At 37.1% G+C, this 24,225-nt stretch overlaps 1 protein-coding gene across 7 annotated transcripts in view; it reads left to right on the top strand.

Annotated features, from left to right (window-relative positions):
- LOC109110975 (calcium-binding mitochondrial carrier protein Aralar2) overlaps positions 1 to 24,225 on the top strand; it is a 41,231-nt gene that overhangs the window by 4,661 nt on the left and 12,345 nt on the right. For all 7 annotated transcript variants that reach the window (XM_042776976.1, XM_042776974.1, XM_042776977.1 and 4 more), the window contains 11 exons: positions 1,624 to 1,739; positions 3,980 to 4,119; positions 6,742 to 6,888; positions 7,936 to 8,074; positions 11,795 to 11,888; positions 12,656 to 12,740; positions 14,826 to 14,910; positions 15,962 to 16,120; positions 17,555 to 17,607; positions 18,680 to 18,760; positions 22,508 to 22,648. In XM_042776976.1, the coding sequence (XP_042632910.1) occupies positions 1,624 to 1,739; positions 3,980 to 4,119; positions 6,742 to 6,888; positions 7,936 to 8,074; positions 11,795 to 11,888; positions 12,656 to 12,740; positions 14,826 to 14,910; positions 15,962 to 16,120; positions 17,555 to 17,607; positions 18,680 to 18,760; positions 22,508 to 22,648 (1,240 nt within the window). The remainder of the gene's footprint in view (positions 1 to 1,623; positions 1,740 to 3,979; positions 4,120 to 6,741; positions 6,889 to 7,935; positions 8,075 to 11,794; positions 11,889 to 12,655; positions 12,741 to 14,825; positions 14,911 to 15,961; positions 16,121 to 17,554; positions 17,608 to 18,679; positions 18,761 to 22,507; positions 22,649 to 24,225) is intronic.

Genomic DNA, 24,225 nt, shown 5'->3' with positions numbered 1-24,225 from the left:
TGTAAAAGCAGCAGCAGCAGCATCTGTATCATTTCTCATTGCTTTTTGTTTTTAATCATCGACGCCTGGACCCAGCGGATCGCCTTTGTAGCTCTCCACCCACTCTGAAACAGCAGGCTCCTGTTCTCCTACTGTCAGCTTAGTTAATAAAACAATTACTCTTGACTCCACAATGTGGCTGATTTGGCATGCTGGAAGCGCACAAATTCTCAGTTCCTTTGAATTTCATCAGTAACAAAATTAATTAGAGTGGCCACGAAAATGTAATCATTGCTCCCTGGAAATTGAAATAAATTAGAGATGCATGCATTGGGACTGCTCGTTAGCAGTGACCTCGAGTAATTGCTGTATCCATTTGTGAAATTCATAATGGAGTTTAGGCAACTTTGAACTGCGCTTAAATAAAGACTAGATTGCATGGTCCCCAGGGTTTCCTATGAATGTTGAAATTGCTCATTTGATGAGGTAGATACATGCGTATGTGTGCACGTTTATGTGTTTTTTGATGTTCAGCAAATGTCATGCTCTCCATTATGATTCAAACTTTTAGTCATTTGCAGAAGTAGTGCTGTTCCCCCTTATTGGTATAAATTTTTTTCAATCTTTCTGCTGGTTTACTTGATTACTTTTTGAACAATAGAACCCTTTTATCCTCGTTGTAAAGTGAGCACACATATAGGAACTAATTAAATAATCTTAAAATTGTTATATTTAATAATAGTTGCAAATATAAGAAGGCTTCCTATCTCTTTCTCAAAATGTGCGCATGCAGGCAGTCAAAAGTTTGGGCACACCTAATCAATAGCAAGCCTTTTTCCTTTACTATCTGGTTCAACTCATACATTAAAAAACAAAACTAAATTAATATTTTACTTTTGTGAAGAAATTCATACGGAGGTGCAATTTCTGTTGCATTTGTATCATTGTTATATAAAAAAAAAATTATACACATTTTTTAACTATATATATTTTAGTTTATATATTCATTTATTTTGAACATTTTTAGTATAAAGCTGCGTTTCCACCGCTGGAACTTTACCCAGGAACTAAGGACTTTGGGCTGGTACTCTGTGTGTTTCCACCGCATAAGCCTATACATGAAGATTTTTAAGACACTTTGTCTCCTTTTGACTGGTAGTGTATGAGTATTTTAGCAATTCCTGAGCATTTCCTTACTGTACTGCAGCATGACTTGCTGGTTCTCTTGTAATCACATTATTTACTGAGTTCCCATCCTGGGGGCTTTTTATGAACTGGTCCCATTTTCAGTAAGGTAATGACATTTGACAGTCAAATTGGAAGCACTTCAATCAAGATTGGGATCATTGAATAGCCTGTTATGTCAAATTGTTTTGTCATTCACTTAATCTCTGGGCCTAGAATCGATGCTGGACTGTGTGTTTAGATGTTTTGTACATCATAATTTTAGGCTGATAATTACAGTTGAACAAATCACTCAAGTGTCAAGTGTTCACAATGAAAATATGTGCTACCTTTTTTTGTTTGGCGATGAGAAGCAGTAATCAGTGAGTGATACCCTCTCATCATTCAATAATGTAATGCCAGGTTGGTGGAGTGAAGTGTCCACAATATGTAGGCTGTAAGTCTGTTTGTCTCCATCAGGTTGATCTCCTTCCAGGAGTTTCTGGCTTTTGAGTCGGTGCTGTGTGCTCCGGATGCTCTCTTCATGGTTGCCTTCCAGCTCTTCGACAAAGCTGGAAACGGAATTGCCACTTTTGGTAAGTGTACAACACACTTCATAAAACAGAGTTCCAGCTCAAAATTCTGATTGGATGAGCTGCCTTTGAAGCTGTTGTAAAATGTTCATAAAAGTTCACCTGTGATCGCACACATTCTGTGTAAATGGGCCTAGTTGCTGTGCTGTTTGGCAACGTCAAACAGGCTACAGTTACGAGAATTAACTATATTACTTGGCAGAAAAGCTGCTTAATAGTAATCTAAAGTTGCCATGATTTATAAAGGCTAAGCCACTCAAAGCCATGCTAGTCACTTCACTTTCCGTAAGAACAAGACTGTTTTGTTTTGTTTTGTTAATTTTCATTACATGAATATCCTTGTTTTGTTCTAAACTGTATTTATATCAGCTGAATGTCTAAATCAGTGAGGTTATCAAGTATAATCCCAAAGCACCTTATGTTCAGTCACTGGCCTCAAAACAAAGGGCTAATGCTAAGTAGTCTAATCTGAATGCTTGCTTAGACCGACAGATTCCTGTCACTTAAAGTACTACAGGATCAGTAAAGGTAAAACTCTTAATCGGGTTTATTCATCCACAGCCAGAGATCTTCAAAATGCAGATCGATTTCAAACAGTCACTAGTGGACATCAGTATAATCTTTCCGGTTATTTGATTCCAGATAAGAATAAGAACCAAGGATAGTAATGCACAAATAAGATGAGAAGTTGCTTTTGCAGTTATATTCATGTTGCAAAAGAACTTGGCACAGAAAGAATGCATGTGTTAAATTTCCCTAATTTGCCTTTTGTAGGTGAGACCTGTCAGATCAGCTCATTTCAAATGCACTACTCAAAGTGCCTAGGCGGAGAGAAAGAGACTTTCATCAACCTGTTTTAGTCGATAGGGAATAAGATCAGTTAATACATGCACATGTGCATATTTCGTATTGAAATGACTCGGTTATTTAGAAATGATGTTTCTGTGCCGTTCAAAGGTCTCTTGTTGTTCATATTGTCAGTAGTATGTCTGGGTTGAGCTGTAATGAGAACGTATAGGCAGTATTTGTCTCATACACCTGTTTTTCAACTGTTGCAATCACGTCAACATAAATAGCAAATAACTTCTGACTAAGATTATGGTCATGTCAGAATCACTTTATTGTGATGCACTACAGAGGGTAGGAAAGTGAAATGCCGGTCTGTGTTAAAGCAAACAGGAGACTCCCGTTTATAACCCTCTTAATGTCATTAAAAGCATTAAAGGTCTCTTGCTGTTACATTAAACAGATTTTTTTCACCATTTAACCACCATTTAATAAACCCTGTCATTGCAAGTCATATTATGAAGGGGTATTTTTTAAGGGTTTGGAAAATTTTGGTTTTAATTAATGAATGACTAAGGTATTTTATTTTTCTTTTTTTTTTTCCCTTCAACTTCAGTTAGGAGAATTAGAGGTATTACACTTGCAGGCTGCCATGCGACTCCAAAGCGATATAAAGAAAGAAGGACAGAGAAGTGTTGACAGGTTCATAAACACTGATAAAATAAAGGTCTGGAGTAACTCCACAGTGGAACTCTGTTGTAAGGCAATATAAAAAGCATCTGCTAAATGACTGCTTACTGTATATATTTTGCCATAAATGGGAAAAACCTGTTGGATGTGCAGCGCTCCATGAGAAATACTTCTCAGAAAAACTGCCAACCCCATTTTCCTTTGCTTTTATTGTCGTCTTCATTGCAAATACTTATTTTGCCACTTCTGTTTAGCCTTTTTTTTCTAATTTAATGTTTTATTATTAATGATATAATCAGTATATGAGTTAACGGTTGAATTGAAAAATTTAAGTTGAAAACTTAAATGTCAAAATAGTTAGTTTTTTTTCTTATTTGATGAATGCCACAGGTTTGTGTAAAACCTGTTGATCTTGTTCTCCAGCATGATTTGAGATGATCCAAGAGCAAGAACATCTATATTTCTGTATAAAGAGTCAAGTTCAGTGTCTTAAATATACTTTTTTAGTGACCTAAAAATAGTGCCAAATCTTAAACCTTTCTTTGTTTTTTATTTGCATTTTTTCCAAAATCATTTATGTATATTTTCATGTTTAAATGCAAAAAATAAAAAAAATAAAAATCAGTTTGATGCCCTGTATTTCTAAACAAGGTTTACTTTTAGACCCATGTTTTAGCGGTACTATCATTAAAATCTAACAATGCATAGTTTTGTAACTCAATCCTCAACAATGACATTTCTGACGCAAGGCGTATCTCTGATTTCAGAGGATGTGAAACAAGTTTTCGGTCAGACCACTATTCACCAGCACATCCCCTTTAACTGGAACTCGGAATTTGTTCAGCTTCACTTTGGCGCTGAGAGGAAGAAACACCTTAACTACGGGGAGTTCACTCAGTTTCTGCTGGTGGGTATGACTGCTGTCTAATTTCTCTCTGATCCACTTGCACCCCACCTTTCCCGCCATGTACGCCCTAACACGTTCACTTTCATACTATCCCCGTCACATACGTTCCTTCACCGCTGCAGAGCACAGATCGATGTAATGTCTTGTTTGGTATATTTTGTGCCTGGTCTCGCCTAGATTGACACACAGTTCTGGGCACCATTACCCGCAGCACAACGAGGCATATTGACCTAGTTAGTCATTAATGAAACACTGGAGTTATATTCCTATGCCAGCATTTGTTTCTCATTAGGTGACGTAACCTCAGTGCAGTCTAGCGATTCCCCTAAAACAGGTAAAGGTTATCTCCTACAAGAAGAATAGCAGTATTCCTTTTGTATTTGTGGTGGTGTGTAAGACATTTTCCAATATAACGTCTAGACCTGAGAGTAGGCAGAGGGAATGTGAGGGGTCAGCTGTGCCAAGTTTGCATCTACGCTCACTATATCTGAATGAGCTTTTATATTAAACTTAACTTGGACCAGATGGGTTTTTGGGAAACTGCGAGAAACACGCCGATATTGTGTTTGTGGCCAAGACGGGATTAATTTTGTTTTTGGAACTTGAAAACGATGAAAAAACACATTTCCTGTTCCATTTATTTCATTTTCTTTGAATTGGCAACTTTTTTATGGTTGTTTGGAGTGATTTGAAAATCCGGTCGGTGTTAACGGTTAGATTTTATCCACTACAGCACTGATACAATATCACGCTGCACTGTAAATTTGAACCAGCAGCTTCACGTATGAGAAAAAAAGCTGCAGATTTAGATTTACTCTCAATGAAATACACAAATTTTCTGAATTATTTTCCTTTCCTTTATGAATGGGTGCGTTCCAGCACTGACTTCATGTCAATATGACCACCTACAAATATGACATGTCAGAAATCTGGCTCTGCTGTCAGAAATGGTATTACTGACATAGCCAAAGGTTCTAACATCCTGCAATTTCTTTAACCTGAACATTGATGATGAGATCTTTAAGACTTCTCAGAAAGCGTCTGTTTCGCCTTTTAAATGCGGTTTTAATGCCAGCGCTTGAATTACAATAATTGACCCAAACAGAGGTGGCTAATCAAATGTTTTTATTTGAATCCAAAGACAATTAAAAGCACAATAAATACCATAGTGGTTTTAGTATTGGCTTTTGTAGGTTCAGTTCTTCTCCTCTCTAAATAAAAAGCATGCTTTATGAAATACTCACAGTTGCAGTAATTAAAGGTTTTAAGAAGCTAACTGTAAACTGTAAGGTTTAGATCCACAATTATTATGCAATTCCACATGCTTGTGTTTGGAGCAGCGCAATGCAAGACAGGAAAAATCAGTAGCCAGATAATATTTTGCTCTACCTCTGCCCTTGTTTTATTTATTAACACTGCTACTGGCATTTCCTCCTTGTTTAAAACATTGTTTGTGTGTTTTTGTAAGGCACAGGAGCATGCACGTGTACAGTATAAGATGTAAAGTTTTTCCAGCATTTGCTTAAATGTGATTTGCAAATATTCAAATAAGTATATTGATGTGAAAAATAGGTTAATAATAGTGAAATTACCAGAAACAATTGTAACTGTATTATTGCTGTATTTTTATTAGGACAGTGACATTTCTATAATATCACAAATAGGTTAGCATGGAGTCTGACATTCAAAGCTTTGGCATTTTCTCTAATAGTGTTTTGCGAGCAGACATTTCTTCTATACGAAGGCGCGTCTATTCGCACAGCAGACCTATATTTCTAGGATTTTGTAGCGGTAGCTCAATTATGTGGGAAGAAAGAAAAACAACTCTCTTTAAAAGCCTGAGATGTGTAAGAAAGTCATTCTCGTTTCCTGATGTGATACTGCAGCCGTTTCAGATGAGTTGCGCAATCAACAAAATGAGATGTCCTTCTCCAAATGTCTTTCAAGCATGTCTGCAAGCTAATAAATTAATTGAAAATAATAACACACACATAAAATAGAAATTTCATTGAAACATCATGGGTGACGTTGTATGATACTTTTATAAATAAAAATAGATTTTTACAGATTTTTTTTTTACATTTGAAATAATATATATATATATATATATATATATATATATATATATATATATATAATATATATATATATATATATATATATATATATATATATATATATATATATATATATATATATATATATTTTTTTTGTAGCCCATGTAATAACATAAGTATTATTGTAATTAAAATAGCATTTATGATTAAGTAAAATTAATAGTATTATAATTTATAAATATAAATCTTTATTATGGTTTAGACTAAACATTTTGACATATTTTGATTTAGATCGATGCACAGGGTTAATTTAATCATTACATTTATTGTATTTACTTATATAGTCTTTATATTTCATATTTATAAATCATCTGCTTTTACCATTCAAAGATAGATTTACATTTACATTTTTACATAATTAAGGCCATCTGTACATAATGGATCACATGCATAAAATCACAAGCATGTAATATATCCTTTTTTTTTTTGCAGTACAAATCACTCCAATTCAGCATTGTGTAAACTACTAGCATGCACAGACTGATTGACATGTATTGTGTTGCAGGAGATGCAGCTTGAACATGCTAGACAGGCTTTTATGCAAAGAGACAAGGCCAGGACAGGCACCATCACCGCTCTGGACTTCAGGGACATCATGGTGACCATCAGACCCCACATGCTCACACCATTTGTGGAGGAATGCTTAGTTGCAGTGAGTTTGTTTTTTATTTTTATTTATGTTTTAGCTATTTTAGCCAGTGGTTGTATTGTATGACAGTTTTGTGATAGACTTCTGTATCGCGTAAACCACTGGGATGTTTTTTTTTTTTGGTTGTTTTTTTTTTGTAAGTATTGTTTTATACACACTCGGTGGAGTCTGTCATTTTCTCCACGGTTTGTGCCTCACAATCCTTGGGATTCTAGGAGATGTTTGTAAACACACAATTTTGAGGCCATTAGAAATAAATTAAAGACAATACGCTCGTCAGACCCAGTCTATACACTCAATCCTCTAATTTAGATGCCTTGCAAAACAAGACAGGAGGTGTAAACATTTTATCCCATCTACAATAAGGTTTATACTTTTTGTGGACAGGTTTATGCAGGGATTTTACAAATGACATCTTGGTTAAGGAAACGCAGGTATGATCAGATCGGACCAGATCAGAGCAGGTATGATGTTTGTGGCTTCAGGTAGACTCCACTATTTCTGCAAAGCACACAGCGCCATCTAGTGAGAGACAATCTGCTGTTGCTTTTCTTTCCCAGCCCCTCTCAGGCCTGAAGAAAACTATACAAGCACTATTTTAGCCAAACTACAATTCGTCTACTTTCCAAAAATGTTACATTTCATAAATACTTTTTATATTGCAGCATAAATGAAATTGGTCACTGGCTAGTTTTCTTTTTCTTTCACTATCAGAGTGGCAAAGGGAGTTTTTACACCAAGGAGCATTCTATCAGATGCTGTTTAAAGATTTACCTCATGTTAGTTTTCCACTTTATATGTCCCTCTTCTCATAAAACAGCTTAATTAAAAATGGCCCTCGAGCTTAAATCCCTCTGAAATTACCAGTGTGCCTTTCTGTGAAACACGTGTATTTATTTAGCGCTCTGTGGGGTGGAAGTGCTAAAGATGTCGCTGCACTGTAGCTTGATTAATGTTTGGCACTCCATAGAATTCTCAGCTATTTATCACCTCTGTCCCTCATAAAAGGATGTCTTCGTTCAAATGTCTGTATGTCTGCCAATTTTGCAGGCGGCCGGTGGAAGTACGTCACATCAGGTCAGCTTTTCCTACTTTAATGGCTTCAACTCTCTGCTAAACAACATGGAGCTCATTAGGAAGATCTACACCACCCTGGCAGGCAACCGCAAAGACGTGGAAGTTACTAAAGGTTAGTAGTGTTGTTTTTTTGTAATCTTGTTTTGTTTTGACTTTGTCCTGCCTCTCCTGATTAGGCTGACTTTATGTGCCCCAAAAACACAAAATTACCCACACTGCATTGCTGGAGACATCAGAGTTTGCTTTTCATGTGTATGTGTTTTTTGGGGCAATATAATTATTTGCATTTACATAATATGTGTAATTTAATACACACACACACACACACACACACACACACACACACACACACACACACACACACACACACATATATATATATATATATATATATATATATATATATATATATATATATACTCGTCACATTCTTATTAATTTTTTTGAACAATTATATGTCTTACAAATGTTGTTGTGCACATATGTAATGTGTGTAATTTAATGTAAATAAATAACTAATTGTGCTGCATTCTTTTTTAATTTTCAAAACCACTCCAATTTTTGTTACTCTGTCAAATTCTACTTTTTAAAAACAAATTTACATATTTCTTACATATGTTGTTGTGGACTTTTAAATATATATATTTCTAAGTGTTAAATAATACATCTAGCTCTAAAAACCATTTAATAAAAAAAAAAAAATTTAGAAGTTTAAATTTTTTTTTAGATTTCTTACATATGTTGTTATGCACTTTAAAAAATTTAATTAAAAAAGTTAAATTGCTGAATTTTTTTCTCACTCAATTATTACGATTTAAATTTTAATTATTTATATACATTTTTAACAACTTGCACAATACTAGTGTAATATTACTGTTGTGATAAGTCATGTTTAGCATATTAAAGGATGATAAATATCTTTAAAAAACCTGTCAGTAGCCCATCAAGGAGGGCTTTTAAAACAAAGCCCCCAAAACCTTAAAAAACCCTTGATCTGTGTCTCCTTGGCCAACTGCTGACCTGTGAAACAGCCCTCATAGTCTGGCTGCAATGGAGCTCTGCGTCTTGGACACACACTCTTGCTGTACACACCCAGCCTGCGATGCTATCAGCCCTGTGGAGACCGGGGCCAGGGGTGGGGAGGCTACATTTACCGCTGCTGTTCCCACAGAGGCTGTAGGCCGCCATTGGGCTCCGCTGGGACCTGTGCGTGCGAATTTCCATGTCTACTACTCTTGTTGACCCACAGCTGATTGGTTCCGTATGTTTTGAGCGGTATGCCGAAGCATAGTTTCATCATTGCAACAGCCATCGTTTGCCACCTTGGGAAAATAGGGAACACATCACCCCGCACAATGGTTGCAGATAGAAAAAAAAAAGATTGCTTGTAAATCTATAAAAACATTTTGTGTGGTTTTTCTTATTGTTGTTGTGGTTATTATGAAGAAATTCATCTCACTTATTTCATTGCTTTCGATCACGACGCGTGATTTCAGAGTTACTTTTTTCATCTCACTTATTTCATTGCTTTCGTTCAAGTGCGGTGCCGTTTTCCGTTCTGATACTTGAAAATACATTTACAACTTTTGTAGAATCAAATATGATTTTTGGCAGGTTGAATGCTCTTGGCGGCATGTTCCTCACACTTTATCTGTAGCCGGTGTTTGTTTTTGATGGGAGCTGAAGAGACAGATGCCCTGCGTGATCTTTGATTGGAGCGTTCTTCACACTTCACAGCGTGTTTAAGGCTGGGGTAAGCTGAGCTGGCCTTGATTCAATAGGGCTCTGTGTAAGAACACTTGCTGCCTTTTTCAGGCTAGTCACTCTATACCAGTGCAGTGGGAATCCCACTGTGTTCATTCTGCTGATTACCACTCTACACTTAACCTACACTACCAACTGATATCCAATACAAGCCAGACTCAATGATTTACTAAATATTTGAATTCATTATTTACTACATGATCAGGTAGGGATGCGTTCTGAGTGTTTACTTCAAGTGCGCTGCCGTTCTGAGTAAGTGAGACACAGTGATGCTCACTTTCAAATGTAATTCACCCACTGACTAAATACAGACATCCGCTAAAAATGACCTTGCTACCAGTTGGCTAAAAATAATTGCAAAAATGACAGAGAAGTTCTGAGAAAAGGTTTTGCATCATTTGTTTGCGGATGCCACTTGATTGAATATTTTATTTCGTTTTTTTTTTTTGTAGTTTTTTTTAATGGATTGATTGTGTTTTTTGTTGGTTGACGTTATCTTTATGCTTAATGTTATCATCATGCTAAATTTTATCATTATTGCACCGGATGCTGATGCTATAATGATAAAAATCCACCCAGTTTTTTTTTTTTTATCTACTAAAATCTTTAACCCTTTCTCAAATCGAGCCAGTCTTAGATGCCTGTCTGTGTGATGTCACAAAAACAGGCCCCTCCCACGATAGTTTGATTGACAGTAGCGTTTCAGCACAGACTGGACTGGTGTCTTACCTTAGACCCGCCCTAAGAGCGCTGTTGTCAGTCCGCTATTGTTTCACAGCTGGAGCAAATGAAGACAAGAATTTCTCTTAAGCGATTAAGGTGTTCAATTGTTGGATGAAATAGCGAACATAGCAGTCATCATTTACTCCTGACATCTGACCGCTGAAGACGCAGTGGATTATATTTGTTTCTGAAGGGAATGTGCCCCTGATCTACATAAATGCATCTCTGCACGAATCATTCGTGGTCCAGATTCACCTACAGAAAAAAAGTTTTTTTTAATGAATTTCTGAAAATTGCTTTCCTAATAATGTGCTAATTAGCAAGTTCACAATGAATGCGGCAGGGTTGCCAGGTTTTCGCAACAAAACCTGCCCAATTGCTACTCAAAACTAGCCCAATCGTGTTTCGAGGGGGGTAAAATTCAAGTTTTTCGTCGGTGATCCTCCAGTAAAATTTGCATTCCAGGGGCTAAATATCATGTTATTGGGGTCTCTTCAACCCACGGACATGAAATGCAACCCGGGGCAACAGTGTTAAAGTAGCCCAATTCTGTGGAAAAACTGCGGACTTGGCAACACTGGAATGCGGCAGAGAGCAGTTTAGAAGAGAGGGGAGGGGTCAGCAGAGCTCATTTACATTTAAAGGAAAATGCTACAAAACGGCTTGCTTTCAAAAAAGAGCTGTTTTTGACAGGGTAAAAAAGCAGTTTTTTACACTACCATTGAAAAATTTTAACCAAACTATGTTACAGACTTTTCATTAAGACCCTAAAGAATCATATTAACTTGTGAAAAATGGGCATCCGATGACCCCTTTAAGTGGCCAAAATGCTACAGTTGAAAAGTTTGGGATCAGTAAGATTAGTTTTTTTTTTGTTTGCTTTTTATTTATTTTTTATTTTTAAGAAATTAATACTTTTATTTAACAAGAATGCATTAAATGGATTAAAAGTAAACACTTGACAGTAAAGACTTTTCACATTGCTATAAAAATCTCTATTTTAAATAAATGCTGTTCTTTTGAACTTTCCATTCATTAAAGAATCTTGATGGTGTTTTTTTGAGTTTTCATTTAATTAAAGGATGTGAAAGTGTTTTCAACTGATAATAAAAATAAATGTTTTTTTGAGCATCAAATCAACATATTAGAATGATTTCGAAAGGATTATGTGACACTGAGCGTTGCCATCACAGGAATAAATTACACTTTAAAATATATTCAAATGGGAAAACTTATTTTAGTAAGCATGAATTACAAAAAATGTTTTTGAAAAACAGGCCACTGTGTATATATGATTAAATAAAATATTTAGCAGTTTTCTGCACTCTCTTTCCCTGTTTTGCAGAGGAGTTCATCATTGCTGCCCAAAGGTTTGGCCAGGTGACCCCTATGGAAGTGGACATCCTCTTCCAGCTGGCTGACCTGTCTGAGCCAAGAGGGTGAGTCACCATGGCGACAGGGCCTTGCTGAATCATCGTCTGGGAGCCTCTGCCCATCAAAAGGAGGGTTCGAGGCTCAGCCATAACATACTTCAGCTCAGCCTGTGTTTCAGAGCCCTCTAGCCACTCTCGCCATCTTATAAAAGAATTGTTTGTTTGTTTTTTATTTATTTGTGTGAGGATTTTTTTGTGTTTTTTTTATTGTATTGTTGTTGTGGTTGTTTAGTTGTTGATGATTGATTCCTCCTATTATTGTACAGCGGGAGGTTTTGAACACGGTCCAGCTTGTTCTAACTTTCCTGCAGCATTATGCGGCACACATGTTTCCACACTAACGTAACTGCTGCAAAGTTCTTACCAGTACAGTAATGAACATGGAAGTATATTTACAAAATATCTGCTCTGAGCCATAGAGTGGTGTAATCATGGTGAGTTAAACCCCTCTTTCCAAAACCAAAGATATCACATGCACATTTTTGAAGAGTCAGATATTATGACCTTTGAACTGACTCATGACACTACTGGGTAGGTCTCAAATGGAGCAAATGGTGATCAGGAGTTGGTTTTTGGACATTATTATTTCTTTGCAATGTGATACTGTAATTACCCACCTCACTTTGAGTCAAGATTTTGGAGGTTGTTACTTGTGAGGGCACACTATTCCACATTTCCTCAAACACTTTTGAGATGTTGTGCTCTGAAAACACAGAAAAAAGGAGTCTGTTTAACTGTTTAATTATGTTTGCCCATGTTTTTGCTTTTTACAGACGTGTTGGTTTATTTGACATTGAGATGATTGCACCTCTGGAGGAGGGAGCTCTTCCTTACAACCTTGCTGAGATTCAAAGACAGGTAACCCTCAGAACATCAGAGTATAAACTTATCTTAAAAGATTATAGAGATCGGTATAAACTGGGCCTTGGTCCACTAACTTTTGGGAGACTATGTCTCAGTTATGAGGTTGTGCATTAAAACTGTTATGCCATTGTGCTACTTCACTGTAGTTGGTAAAATGTACAGTGCCATTTTAAAATATTCACTTTTCCTGCATTTTTTAAAGACAAACAGATAATACGTGTATAATGACATTCAGACGTGAACCAAATGCAATAAATCAAAGCCACAAAATGCACTATAAAAAGGGTTTACTTGTTTATGGCTTATCTAGCTTATTTAATTTTAATTTACGAGTTAGTTTTTGTTTTATATTTATCTTGCCAAAAACTGTTTACAGTTGTACAGAACTTTGGTACACTTGTTGTTTTTAAATGAGCTTTATAAATAATCATGAACTTAAACTTGAACTTGAACTTGAACTTGAACCAAAAAAATAATAATAATAATCTTAATGACAGCAAATTTTTTTCTTCATGCATTTATATTTGTACTCATTCTCTGAGAATTTCAATACTTAGTAAGACACAACAGAATTTCCAGTAAATGAATGTAGTGGCATTTATCATGAATTTTGGGAATGTTTCATGTATTTGAACAATTTTGACAGTGATTGAATGATTTTGACTCTGTGGTTAGCACACTTGTAGTTGAAATAGGGAGCGGATTTGGACACACCCAGAGTGGATTGTTCTATATTTTTCTTTGTTCTGTCATTGCAGAAATGTGACTTGAATATCCTTAGATATCCTATCAAATCACTTTAACAAGTTAAAGTTATCTAAATGTGCTACTTTTACTCATATTGATGTTATTGGTTCATTCATTCTTTAACATCACGTTTGCTGAAGTTAAAGATATATTTTGAGAACTTGTGTTTATAAGTGCTTCTGATCAATGCATCATTTTCAGCCCCTCTGGATTTTTCCGTCAGCTACTGCTGAGCTCTCGTCTTCGCTTTGACCAGAGCAGTGAAAGAAGAGAATATCTGCATCTGTCGTCAGTACACAGATCACACATATAAAAAGCTGTAAATGAAACGCAAGCCCAGCAGTCGAGGAAACTTATCAACGTCTGATGGTGAGATGAGGGGAAATGAAAACAGACAGAAAGTCTTGAAGACTCTACAGGGAAAAGAAAGAGAGTGTGTCTGTGCCTAGATATTCCCTCTTTATTTTAACAGAAGTCCTGCCTCCAAACACATTAAGGGCTGAGTTATTCCTTCGTACAGGGCCATACGAAGCGGGGGCCTGGGACAGAGACGCCAGTCCCACCACAATGAGCTGCTTTGGGCTGTGGTCTGGCCTTATGGGCTGCTGGCCAGCTCTCCCTCACCACTTCCCCCCAACACAGTTCATCCCACACCCTTAACCCCTCAGTGAGTCTGGAAGGGGGGCACAGTGGCAATCTGGGCAGTTACAGTACCTTGAGGTTCTTGACAGGTGGTCTCGGGTAGGCAGGGCGGCTGTATCTCCAGCGGGGAATGCAGCATGGGACGCTTGGATGATTCTGGCTGGCCTTATTTCTTATGCTCTCTGTAACTGTAGGGCTACGGCCGTGGCTGGGACACTGATTGAACCCACTTGATTGTGGTTCCTGCTTGTCTAAACTAACACTATGATAAAAGTAGCATTTCTAATTATCTACAGATTTTGGATTAAACTAAATTAAGTATTTTATTACATTGTAAAATCCTAATAAAATTATGTCAGTGTTTAGTCAAAAGTTTCAACATATGCATTCTTTCTTTTCCATGTTCATTTTAGAATAATAGTAAATGTATCGAAAATAAAATAAGTGAAAATGTTGCTTTTGATAACAGCTTTTTTTTTTATAAGTTATATATTACATTCTATTCGATTCTATATTTTCTCTTATATTAAAATGTTCTATTTTTAATCATTCTAATATGCTGATTTAGTGCTCAAGAGATGTTTATTATTATTTTTATTGCATTAGAGTGTTGTTATTATATTATGTAATTTATTATTTTGTATTATATTATATTATATTATATTATCTTTTTATTTTCTTTCTCCATAGCATTCTGGTGGGGATGCATCTCGCCCAGTTCTGCTTCAGGCCGCTGAGTCGGCGTACAGGTTCACTCTGGGCTCTGTGGCTGGAGGTGAGTCAGTCACAGATCATTTTGCACCACTCCTTTACCTGAGCCTGCACTAGCAGCAGCCCCTCCTCCACACGAGAAATAGCAGGACTGCACAAAAAGAAAAACAAAGCCTGCCCTATTGCCTTCATAGGGGGCTATTTCTCTAGTTAAATGAGGTTATGCACCATGGGAACCTCCTTTTGTACCTGTCAGTGATCAGAGGTATGTGTGTGTGTGTGTGTTGGACTGTGTGTACGTAAGGAGGTGGTGCTTGGCCCTGTGTTTGGCTCCAGTCTGGCTCTCTCGGAGGAGACAAGGTAATAAGGAGGTAGTGCAGGACGACTCACTCTTTAATTAAGCCTGTCGGTGCTGTATCCCCTTTGTGTCCACCCCAAAGTTGTCAGATAAGAACTGACTGATGTGTTCTTCTAAAATATCTTTCTTCCCTTTCTATCTTTTTTGTTCTTGTTTGCTGTGTCCTTCATCAGCCAGCATATTTTCTATTTTAAAGGAATAGTTCACCCAAAAATGAACATTTGCTGAAAATGTACTCATGTTTAGGGTCTCCAAGATATAACTCTTGTTTCTTCATCAGAAGAGATTTGGAGAAATTTAGCATTACATTACCAATGGATCCTCTGCAGTGAACGGGTGCCTTCAAAATAGCTGATAAAGACATTACAGTAGTCCAGTAATTGATCATGTAATTGATCATGTAAATGTAATCATGTAATTGGTCTTGTAAATGAAAAGTGTTTGTAAGAAACAAGTCCCATCATTAAAGCGTTGTAACTTTAAACTATTGCTTCTGTCCAAAATACCTGTCCATAATATATAAAAAATTATCCATAATAATGTTTCTCCCAGTGAAAACCCCTGTTTCCTGTTGTCCTCTTACATCATCATATTTGTTTAGAGATGTTTTGGACCGTTTTCGCTTGTATATGGTGCTTTGGATGGCCTGAGAGTGAATACATTTTTGGCAAATTAAAATTTTTGGGTGAACTATTCCTTGAACATTCATACTATTCAATATCGTACATAGTTTGAAACAAATTTCCTCTCATGACAGCCGTGGGTGCCACTGCCGTGTACCCCATCGACCTGGTGAAGACCCGCATGCAGAACCAACGTTCTTCAGGTTCCTTCGTGGACGAGCTGATGTACAAGAACAGCATTGACTGTTTCAAGAAGGTTGTACGCTACGAGGGCTCCTTCGGCCTCTACAGAGGTCAGTGGCTTTGTGCAGCCAGGCCATCAGGGACGCACGAACAAAAAGAGTTTTCATGAAAGCCAGGAGTAGGTCATCTTCCCTCTGACCTTACCTGCTTTGAAGAGATTAAGTCTACCTTTGCTGCTTGAGGGGACAATGTGGAGAGCATGAAAGGGCACATACCAGCACAGGAACTTAACAATGAAGAACATGAATGCTCTACGCAGTCAATGGCGCTCAGATAACAAGTATCTGCTCTGATTTTAGAGTTGGAACATGAGTTTTTAAAGCATTCTGAGGTCACAGATTCAAATTGTGATTGCAAGGTGCGATTGCCATGTGACCTCTATTAAGAACACTAGCTACTGGTATTTGTCAATCATAAAGCTGACAAAAGAGAGGCTGAGATCTTCATCACCCGTGCAGAATTATAACGGGGATGGTACGAAAATTCAGTGCTCGTTTTAGTAGAGCATATCAGTGCTTTATGACAGAGAGCCCTATATCTGAAGTGAGCACTAAGTGCTTTTGTTTTACAAATGGATAGTTTAGTTTTTAAACAAAGAAGTGAGCAGTCCAGGCTTTTAGCAAATGCATAAAATATACTTTAAAGACCAACACAAAATTTAGTGTACATTTAGTACAGAAGTATCTTTCTCATTCTAGCTTGATTTGAAATGGCAGATTTTTGAGCCACATGATTTTGAATGCATCTTAGTTGGGTTAAACAATTATTGTAGCTGAAAATTATTTTATTTTATTTTATTTTAAATAATCTTTAGCATATTTTTTCAGCTTTTCCTATCAGATCCCTTAATGCAGGACAGTAATAAACATACTTACTATTATTCGAGACACAAATTTGCTCAGGCAAAGTCACGCTGATTGTTTATTGACAAAGTAGATGCTCAGAAATTGGTAAAGATGACAGCCGATGATGTCACTGTCCTGGCAAACACAAAACAATCAGCAGCATGCATGAACAATAATTGTTTATGGATGATTAAGTTTAGAAAATATTATTTTCTAATTAATCTGCTTGTATATAAACACAAATGCACTCCGTAGGCTATGCATGCAGGAAATTTTAGTGTTTGTATTCTTCTAACTGTGTGGCCTATCTACACTTGAATACTTTGCCCACATTACTGCTCTTGTTTGTTACTGCCGGGAGTGGGACTTCACTTTTAAATCAGATTATTTAGTTTTGTTTTTGTCTAAGCCAGAAATCTGCGTTGTAATTGAGGGCTATGTAAACTTTGGTTTTGGTTTTTAAAGGGAAAAAGAGTTTGTAGTACTGTTAATTTTCCAATATTTATACACTCCACATCAATAGTGTTCATTAGTGTGTGGATGATAGAGAATTGGAGGCAGCACTGCAGCTTTTATATTGAGGAAAGTCGTGCTTCCCTCACCCCTGTCTTTTTTAATCAACTTGTTTTCTAATTATAGGCCTTGTACCACAGCTTCTGGGCGTGGCTCCCGAGAAAGCCATAAAGCTTACAGTAAGTGCTCTGCCTTCACCACATCAGCGTGGCCTCTTAAAACCAAAGCCCTTAACTCCTCAGAAATACACCCCTCTGTTTCTCCCGCCTGCTGCCTGACTTCAGTGCCTCGCCTTAGCCCCTTGAAAAAGAAGTGAATCTGTTTTCTGTTTGATCCCCTGTCAAAGCACATACATTCTTGCATTCCTGATTTGGGCAACAGCAGGCTCACTTATACTTTATATCCCACAATTGTGGTTTTTAATCTCACAGTCACGTCTTTGTATCTCACAGCGTGGCTTCACTGTGTCACATTTACAGCTTTATATCACAAATGTAATTTTTTTTCTTAGAATTACAAATTTATGTTTTACACTTGTGACTTCATATCTCACAAATGTGGCTTTTTATCCAAAATTTTCACTTTTCTCAAAAGTTTGACTTTTTAATGATCAGAATTTTCACTTTATATGTCAACAATTCAACTTAATACAGTATATCTCAAAATTGTGACTTTATATCTCAAAATTATGACCTGATAACTCACAGTTGACTTTATATCTTTAGAGCTAAAAATGGCAACTACAGATTTGATATCTCACAGCTGACTTTCTCAAAATTGAAATTTCATACAAAAATTAGGACTTTTCACAATTGTGACTTTGTCTCACAGTTGTTACTTTATATCTCAAAATTGCAACTTTATATCTCAAAATTGTGAATTTATATCGCACAGTTGCAATTAAATATATTACAATTGTGATTGCTTGTAATTGTGACTTGATGTCTTAGTTTTTTTTGTTTTTTGTTTTTCTTTTTTATTCTGAGGCACAAACAGGCTTCCATAGGAAAATCTAAGAATTGTGCAGACTGCTATAGCTGTGCCCATTTAAATTAAGTCACTTTTGCACATTTCCTTAAGTGAATTGGATGCTAAAACATTCCCAGTAAAATAAACAAGATGTGTTCGAATCCTGAAAAAAAAGAACTTTCTACAGGTGCTGAATCTGTGCAGGTGTAAAAAAAATCTGTCATGCAGTTCTCTTCCTCCAAGAAACTATAGATATCTGTTGCTACATTGTTTTTTCCACAGGTGAACGACTTTGTGAGAGGAAAGACTATGAAAAAAGATGGCAGCATTCCTATACCTGCTGAAATCTTGGCTGGCGGATGTGTGAGTAGTTTTATGCTTTGATATCTGACCCTGGACCACAAAACCAGTCATAAGGGTCAATTTTATTAAATTGAGATTTATACATCATCTGAAAGCTGAATAAATAAGCGTGCCATTGACGTATGGTCAATATTTGGCCGAGATACAACTATTTGAAAATCTGGAATCTGAGGGTGCAAAAAAATCTAAATACTGAGAAAATCACCTTTAAAGTTGTTCAAATGAAGTTCTTAGCAATGCATATTACTAATCAAAAATTAAGTTTTAATATATTTACAGTGGGAAATTTACAAAATATTTTCATGGAACATGATCTTTACTTAATATCCTAATGATTTTTGGCATAAAAGAAAAATCAATAATTTTGACCCATACAATTTATTTTTGGCTATTGCTACAAATATACCCCAGCGACTTAAAACTGGTTTTGTGCTCCAGGGTCACATATAGGTCCAGGGTCACATATAAACCATACATAACAAAGTAACCGTACACTGACAATAAGGAGTTTAGTTTTGAATGTAAGTGGGCTTTGAGCTCTAAGCCTTGGCCTGAGGGAACACTTCTCTCCTTTTGTGAGGTGACCGAAAAGACACTTCAGCCCCATCAGTGTTTAAAAATGTGTATAAAACACTTCTCACTGTCATCTCACCTCTAAATCATAGTCTGCCGCCCCACAGCTGCTGTTTTTTCAACCTGCCCCTCACAAGCATGAACAGGGGATCACTTACCCTTTTCATTAGAAGCGTAAAGGTGAAACTGACGTTATTATTGCAACGTTTACATGTGCTACAGTTCATTCTTGTCTGATCTGTGTGAAAGCGAATGCCTTCAGTTCAGATTTCAGAGAGCAGTTGCTTTCCTGTTTGTGTCATACCTGAAACCTGTCAAAACCAGACCCTTCTTCTTCATGTCTGCCCTGACCCAGGATGCTGAAAGACTCTCTTTCATATGACAGTCATTACTAAAACATTTCTACACGTGTGGGTTTCCATTTAAAAGTATCACAGACTCTTGGATGATTGCGAGTCTCGATTATACCGACATGAGTGCATTTAGCTCACAAGATCTCTGCTCTGAGATTTGAAAAGAGATGGCTACGGAAACATCAGGTTGGTTGCAGATGAAGTCAGCTCAGAAAGGGAGCTTGTGCCACGGAGATGTTTTTCCTCTTCTGATTTCTCTGACAGCTCCTTTCATCTCAGCTCGAATCCCCGATGTTTGGCCTGGCAGGATCCGCTCCTCTTCTCACGCCTGTACACGCGCCGCTCGCTCAAAGCCGTGTTTATTGACACTGCAGCCACGGCAAATCAAATATATTTATTTGGTTTGAGTGGGAAAAGACTAGACTGCTGATTTGCACACCGTGAGTGTTCCTGTCTGAGGGAGGAGAGTAAAAATCACAGAAAACGAAAGAGGGGCAAAGCAAGAGATTGTGAGGGTTGTGGAACTGCGGTGATTAAAATTTCAAGCTCCTCTCTTCTCACATTGCAGCCTTTGAATTAGACCCTTGACAGTTGCCAAGAGTTGATCATTTGGTAAGAACGGCACGCTTCGCTGGCCGTAGAGTTGGCCGGATTCTTATCTGGTTGTTGCTGGCCTTCATTTGAGGGCTGGGTTACTCAAAATACCTTCTTAGCCAACGTAAAGTGCCATAGAGAGTGGGGGAAAACTGTGGCATGCATACAGTGACGCTTTGTTTATTTGCAGTGCTAGTTGTAAAGCTATTTAATTTAGCTTGTCTGTTGTTTCTCAGTATTCGTAAAAGGTTTTTTAGTCTGTTGCGAAACTTTTTTTTTTGAGCAGTGCCCCCATTTCTACATGAAAACGCTTGTGTAATCCCATTTAAGTGCATGGAATGTGAGCGAGTATTAATGAAGGGAAGCTAATGTTTGTGTCTGGCGCTGAACTATTGTTTTTAGAAGACTGTAGTGTTTTGTGTGTGTGGGATGCTTATGTGCTCGGTGTGTGTAAGTATTTGTTTTCAGTTGCACTCATCTTGCCAGTAAAGTGTGTATTAGCCCCCCCCCCCCCACCTCAGACACGCACACACGCTCACAGTGCCTCTGGGGATTACCTTGCCTTGTAATTAGCACCGAATTGTCGAGCCGACACTGGCTCACTCTTCACTCAAATCGCATTTCTTGCAGTCACGTTGCAGCGCATGCTTCCCGCTCTTTAAACTGCCTCTCGGCCAGAGGTGATCGATCTGTTGTCTTCTTTTGACTGATGTTCTTGTTTGCTTTTTCATTGTTCTCTTTGTGTAACTTTTTAAATATCCAATTAGTACCCAATTAATGCGGCTAATAGCCTGGCCCTCTCCTTAGTGTGTTATTCCTTGCCTAAACAAGGGAAAAAAAGATTGCCTTTGGCCCTGATGGCGTAATTAACCATAAAAGATTACTTTCCACATAAATAAGTTGCATTTTCCATAAATAGGGTACAAAATAGGATGTGAAACTCGTTTTTTCAAAATAATTGGTCAGTGAAAGTAAGTGCTTAACCTTCAAAAAATGTTGATTTGTGACTTGTGACTTTTTCTAGCAATCAAATTAAACAAAAATTAAATGTTTACATTAAGATTTTAGCATTTGAAATTCAAACTTTTTTTCATGACCATGAATTGAATGTCTTTTCACTCAGTTATGAAAATAAATTTGGTTTCAAAGATTTTAATTGTTAGATTCAGTACAGAAGGTTAATTTTATAGATAATTATAGATAGTTCATTTGTGCCTCTAATACTTAAAAAAAAAAAAAAAAAATTTACAACCAAAATAAACCAAATTCATCAAATGTGCCAACTATTAAGTCGGAGCTGTGAGTTCTGAAAGGTAGGAACCCCTTTCTGCATGTCTTGAGCTGTAATTTCCTCTGGAAGAAAAGTGCGGGTCATTCTGGTCCATCCTATTTGAAGTGCACCTTCAATGAGATGATAATGATCTTTATTTTTAAATGTGCTGCCTTACACTCAATGGGATTTTTAAATGTGTACTTTTGTGAGATTCAAGACCAATTTACCAGATTCCCGTAAGACGCCCCGTTCGTTAATATCTCTGAAAGAATAGAAGATAAAAACCAACAACAAACAAGCGGTTAGGCCCTTCTGTATTCAAAAGGAGGTCTGAGGGAAGAAGAAGAAATCCATGGAAACTGATTTCCATCTAATTACTCTGCTCTGTTTTTCTGTGTGTAGCCTCAGTAACTAGGAGCAACAGGAAAGATAGGGCACGGAGGCGGCAAGCGGCCAGCCTCTTTGGCGAGACATGTTTAAATGCTTCTGTTGCAGCCTCAGATGCCGTCACGTCAAAGCCGAACTGTTTCAAAGAGCTCGGAGGAACCTGTTCCAACCTGTAAATCCTTTTTCCTGCCTCACAAGTACAAGGTTGGAGACATGAAGTTGTTTTTTGAGAGGCCCCCAGGGGCTTGTGTTCTGTGTGATGTTTCAGGCACTGTCTGTCTTTGGCAGGTATAACCTCCTCCTCCTCCTTCAAAAAGTGACAATGGCACAGTCATTCTTAGGACCCGGTTTAAAGCATTGTCCTCTTGTAATGTGAATATCGCATTACTTCCCTCTTGTCATTTTTGCTTTTCCACTTTGGGTTCATCAGAATGTATTTACAACTGTAACATCAAACTTACCTCGGATGATCTGTACATACTTTCAGCAATAATTTTTTCCTCATTTACCCTTCTCACTCACAAACATGAATTTTAATGAAGTTCTGTGAAAATCTGTGATCTTCAGGCAGGGGGATCTCAGGTGATCTTCACAAACCCTCTGGAGATCGTGAAGATCCGACTGCAGGTGGCAGGAGAAATCACCACAGGGCCACGCGTCAGCGCTCTCTCTGTCATCCGTGACCTGGGTTTCTTCGGCCTGTACAAGGTATGTCACATTCACACAAAAAAAACCTGAAACCTAATTCACATATTTCAAATACATCTGCTATGTGCTTAAAAGTACAATGTGTACTTCACTGGTACATACTTTTGCTTATGTAATAAAAAATTAAAAGAGTATTGGGAAATATTACCCCATATTGGCTAAAACTGTCGCAGAAATGTTTTCATGCAAATTGTCAGCATTTAGCGAAATTCATTCGAAATTCAATAGTGTTCATTGCATTTTGATTACCTATTTATATTTATTTTAAGAATTTAAGAAAATAAGAAAGTAAAAAAAAAAAAGTTATTAATGAATTCTTTTATTAAGCAAGGATGGATCAAATTGATCAAAAGTGACAATGAAGACATATATAATGTTACTCAATAATAATGCTACTTCAAATAAATGCTGATTTTTTAGACTTTCTATTCATCACAGAATCCTGAAATAAATGTGACACATTTTCCAAAAAAATATTAAGCAGCACAACGCTTCTTAACATTGATAATAACAAGAAATTTTCTTGAGCATCAGATAATCGTATTTATAAGATTTCTGGAGGATTATTTGACACTAAAGACTGGATGGCAGCTAGAAATTCTGCTCATTTTAAAATATATTGAATTTTTTTTTTTTTTCAATATTACACAATAATACTATATATACACAATATTACTTTTACTGCATTTTTTGATCAAATAAATGTAGCCTCTGTGAGAAAAATAGTTCAAATACATTTAAAAATCATATTTATATTATGTTTATTTTCATATTTATTTTAAATATTAAGTGAGGGGTCGTAAGCAATGAAAAAACAACAACAAAAAAACATGCATTCTAAATCTTAATGTCCATCTGCATACTACCTATCCTAAAAAAGTGCAAAATTAAACCTTTTTATTACATTTAGTGTAGTGTTTTGTGTGTGTGTATTTTTGTATATAAGTGTATATATATTTAACACCTCTTACAATAGCCCTATAAAATACAGTCCGATCCACCTTGTACTACACAACCTAGAAGAGCATTCTCAGCTCTCTAGCGCCTCCCATCTGTGGATTGACTCCCTGGACTCCCTCTTATATCCCTGAGTGCCTCAGTCATTCTCCACATTCTCCAGCAAGTCTCATACACACCCACCCACACACACCATCAGGTCTCAATTCACCCCCTGCGGTCTGCTGTAGCAGTTGGACCAGGTAGCACCAGCCTCTCAGAACCATGAATACACAGCGGCTTCCTGAGTGCTGCTTTTGTGTCCTGTATTCCCCATGAGGCTCAGCAGCGCTGCAGGAGAAGATCTCCAGTTATTCTGCTGCTGCCGAATGCATCTGAGCAGGGATACATTCCTGAGGCTTGGCGCGCAGGAGGTTGCGGAGAGCGAGTGTTTTGGTGTAAACAACGTTGTGGGGACTGCCTTGATGGCGTTGGGTCGTATCTCATCTAGTGGCTGCCTTCTCTGACATTTTATGGACAGCTGGAGAGAGATGAATGAGGCGTGTTCACCTATGTGTAGGTGTTATGTGTGGTGCTAATTACATGTAGACACTTGATGTTGGTTTATGCTGTAATAATAA

Source organism: Cyprinus carpio, chromosome A19, assembly GCF_018340385.1.
Source record: "Cyprinus carpio isolate SPL01 chromosome A19, ASM1834038v1, whole genome shotgun sequence".
NCBI lineage: Eukaryota > Metazoa > Chordata > Actinopteri > Cypriniformes > Cyprinidae > Cyprinus > Cyprinus carpio.
Note: the sequence above shows the minus strand (reverse complement) of the source record. Positions and strands in the feature narration are given on the sequence as shown.